Source organism: Echinops telfairi, unplaced genomic scaffold (genome assembly GCF_000313985.2).
Source record: "Echinops telfairi isolate 266 unplaced genomic scaffold, ASM31398v2 ScPeMD7_5592;HRSCAF=6446, whole genome shotgun sequence".
Lineage (NCBI taxonomy): Eukaryota > Metazoa > Chordata > Mammalia > Afrosoricida > Tenrecidae > Echinops > Echinops telfairi.
Window position 1 is genome coordinate 19,290,507 of NW_022109491.1, and position 4,067 is coordinate 19,294,573.

Consider the following 4,067-nt stretch of genomic DNA (forward strand, 5'->3'; position numbering starts at 1 on the left):
CACTTTGTCTTCAGCGGTTGTGTCGGGAAGGTGAGCATCATAGAATGCCAATTTAATAGAAGAAAGTATTCTTGTGTTGAGGGAGTACTTGAGTCATGCCGCGACCCTTTCATACAGTTCCTCATGTAGTGGTGACCCCCAACCATAACACTATTTTCAATGCTACCTCAAAACTGTCATTTTGCTACTGTTATGAATCGGGCGACCCCTGTGAAAGGGTCATAAGACCCCCCCACAGGGGTTGCAACTCACTGGTTGAGAACTGCTGGTCTAGAACAACCCAGGGGGATTCCCGGGATGGGATCTGAAGCAGCCTGCCACATGGCTCTCCCTGGGCTGGCTGGTGGGTTCAAACTGCCAACCCTTCAGTCAGCAGAGAAGCCCTCAGGACTCCTTGTTGTGCGCTGCTGAAGTGATTCCAGCTCACAGCGACCCCGTGTGGCAGAGTAAACACTGCCCCAGAGAAAAGTGTCTGTCCTTAAAGAGCAGACTGCCAGGCCTTTCTCCCACAGGGCTGCTGGGGTGGGGTTGACCGGCCAGCCTTTCAGCTAGCAGACGAGTGCTTAATTGTTGTGCCACCAGTGCTCCTGGGAGCTGTTAAACTCCAACTCAGTGCCATCCAGTGGATCGATTCCGACTCAGCTATCATACAGGACAGAGCAGAGCCACTCCTGGGGTTGTCTGAGGTTATAAATTTTTACAGGAACATACAGCCTCATCTTTCTCCCAAGGGTGTGTGTGTGTGTGTGTGTGTGTGTGTGTGTGTGTGTGGTCTGAACTGCTGACCATGCAATTAGAGACTACTGAATGCACATGCAGGAATATGTGAGCATATCCCTGTGTGTCTGTGGAGGTGTGTATGTATGTGTGAATGGGTGTGCAAATATGTGTATGACTGGGTATAACACGTGTGTGCAACCAGCATCCATGAAGCAGCAGTCATCAAATGACAGATTGCCCTGGGCAGACGTGCTGCACACAGCCTCTGTAAAGTGTTCAAAAGCAATTATGCCACTTGGAGGACTCAGGTGCACCCAACCCAAACCATGGTCAAATTCCATGGCCTTGTAGGCATGGGAAAGCTGGCCCATGGATAAGGGAGGACCACTGAAGACGGGGCGTGTTGATGAGCTGGTGCAAAAAGCTGGCAAGGAATATGGAATCGACTGTGGGCTATCAGAAGGAGTTTGTCTTGGACTACAGCCAGAACGTTCCTTCCACACGAGGAAGGGGAGACGTCATCCCATGTACTTTGGATACGTCATCAGGAGTGACAAGGATGGTGGGGGGCTGGGGGAGGCCCTTGTCCTGTTGTGCAGAGGGGTGCTATGTGTCAGATCAGCTTGATGGCATCTAACAAGGACGCGTGGATAAGAACACACGGGTCTTACTTTGGTTTTACCCAGAAGGGGACCGTGGGGCAGATTCCTGTGCAAGTCATTTATTTGGGCGGTGACCTCTGGGCACTTCGGAAGAGGAGGCGGTGAGTGGATACCAACAAGGAGAGGCACCAGGAAGGGGCTGGTAAGCCGTTACCACTGTGGGCACTCTGGGGGCCAGCGAAGAGCGCCCTTGAGGGATCTCAGGTGAGGGGTGGGGAGCCGTGTTGTTCAGAGACCCACTGGCTCCCACAGACCTGGGGTCAACACTCCTGCTGTTCTTCCAGGGCCCATCTGGGTCTGGCAATGTTGGGTGTTCACTCCGCATCGTGTGCCCCCCAAGAAGCCTTTATTTAGGGGAAGATGGCCTCAGTCACCCCTTCCTTAAATCCCCGACTACGACTCCAGGAGGGGTTGGGAGGGCGGTGTCAGCTAGGTGATGCGGAACAGAGTGGGAGCCTGGGTCCCTCCCAAGACCTGAGGGAAAACCCCACTTGCGGTCACATGTCCCGGGCGTTACCTGGTTCGAGCCCCAAGCCTGCTTGTCGGTCCAGTCCCTGTGGCTGCGCACGTACCACCACTGGATCTCCAGCGAGTAGGAGGGGGAGCCACTGCCCCGGAAGGAGCAAGCCATCTCCACGTCCTCGCCCGTCCGCGCCGTCATGTCATGCGGCGTCTCTGTGAACAGAGCTGGGTGGAGAGATGGGAGGGTGTCCCAGGCTCAGGAGACGGCAGGGCCACCGCCACCCCCCATTTGAAAAGGACAAGGGTGGGGGAGGAAAGTGGGAGGCAGCAGCAGTGGGGCTGCACGGTGAAGGTAGAAAGGGTAGTCCTGGAGGAGTGGCAGGGGTGGACGGGCTGGCTTTGGGGGTCACCTGGAAAAGCGCTGTCAGGCAGGAACAGCGGGCACAGGAGGTGCAGGTGTGGGTTTGGGTGTCAAGGAGCTGGGCCTCTATCGTGGATCCCATGGGAGCGGGGGAGTGCGTGACAGACGGAGGGGCCAGGACCCCAGAGAGGAGGCTGGCCTCTCATCGGTTGGCTGGCACCCTAGGCAGTCTCCCTCCGGGATTAGTGACCGGCGGCCAATGAGAGCTTTAGAAAGCAAACCACGCCCCTGCTTGGACACACCCACTCCAGCCCCCCCCACAGGGGCAGGGACCACGGATAAAATCCAGAACCACCCACCCCATTCCCCGCCCCCTGGGCCTCCCCTGTTGTGTGGCTGGGGAGGGGGCACTTCCCCCTCACCCCAACCTCCTCGGGTTCGGGGAACAGGACTCTCCATCCCTTTTGTCGTGGCCGTGCTCTCCGTGGGTCAGGTCTTCCCTTTGGAGCAAGTCCCCTCTGACTCATGGCGCCCGAGTGTGTGACCCGTACAATGACTCCATGGGGCTCTCTTGGCTATAGCATCTCTGGGCCTTTCTTCCACGGTGCTTCTGGGTGCCTTTGAACACCCAATCTTTAGTTTAAGAGTCAAGGGTAACCCTTTTAGGCCACCCAGGAATCTCAGCGATCAGCTTCAACAAATCCCAACAGAGAGGGGCCCTCCTTGACCACCTGTGCTCCCTGCCCTCCAGCACTCTAAGATCGTTTGTCCTTGTGCCCACTGTCTCCGCTCCGTCGTGTGTGTATCTGTGCGTGTGTGTATCTTTGTGTGTATATCTGTGCACGTGTATGTGCGTGTGTGTTGTGGGTGAGGCCCAGAGCTCCAGGGATACAGCAGCTGCTCCCTGTATGTGGAATGGCTGGGGGTCGGGGTGTGCAGGGACCCACACTTGCTTCCTGCACCCGCAAACCCTGGGGAGGTTGAGAATGGCCGGGGTGGGGGTGGGGGGGAGTGCTCCACGAGGGGTTCCCCTCTCCCCCCAGGGTTCCCGCCCCCACTGGGCCCCAACGCCCCTCCCCACCATATGTTACGGCACTCTGTCTCACCAAACAAATATTGTCCTGAGATGTAATTAGAATTCTTTCCTCTTCTTGGGAGAGATTATCTCGCCCTGCAAAGGCGCCAGCACAGCACCGTGCAGATCACTCAAGGCACGTTTCCGGGCTCTCCGCCCTGCCCGCAGCCCCCTGCCCTCTTGCTGCAGTTGGCCCGGGCACCCCAACCAGCCCAGAGATGCCTCCCCCAGCTCCGACCTCAGGGGCCTCCGGGAGGAGGCGCGCTGGACTGGAGGGGAGATCCTGGATTGGACTCGTGCCCCGGAGCTAACCCCCACGCCCCATGATACAGAGAGCTTTGGGAGGACTGGAGATGGACCAGCTCCCCATCGTGGCCCCCACCCAGAGTAGGAAAGCGTCTGCCCTTTCAGTAAGGGGCCCTGCAGAGCAGCAGCCTTCTGGACTACGAGGGGACAACACTGACCCTGGGCGCAAAGGTGACCTCAGGTTCTCTGGGGGCTGCAACACAGCTGGGGAATCAGAATGAAGGTCGTTTTAATGAGGGCAGAGCCGGCTGTCAGGTGGGTGTACACATCAGCTGCCTAAAGTGGGGGCAGGGTGGGCCCAGAGGAGTGGTCACCCAGCCTGAGGCAATCAGGAGATGCTGGCCAGAGAGGTGTTCCTCCTGCCCCAGCTCAGGAGGGGTCCAGTAGCCTTGAAGTGTAGCCTGCACATCCTTCTACCTGTGTATGGGTGGGGCAGGGCGGGGAGAGAGAATCTGGCTTCCACGGCTTCCTGGGAACCAGG

At 57.9% G+C, this 4,067-nt stretch overlaps 1 protein-coding gene across 1 annotated transcript in view; it reads right to left on the reverse strand.

Annotated features, from left to right (window-relative positions):
* VSTM2L (V-set and transmembrane domain containing 2 like) overlaps positions 1 to 2,098 on the reverse strand; it is a 13,633-nt gene extending 11,535 nt beyond the window's left edge. The window contains exon 1 of the mRNA XM_004698257.2: positions 1,900 to 2,098. Within this exon, the coding sequence (XP_004698314.2) occupies positions 1,900 to 2,043 (144 nt within the window). The 5' untranslated portion in view covers positions 2,044 to 2,098. The remainder of the gene's footprint in view (positions 1 to 1,899) is intronic.
* Positions 2,099 to 4,067: the final 1,969 nt, after the last annotated feature.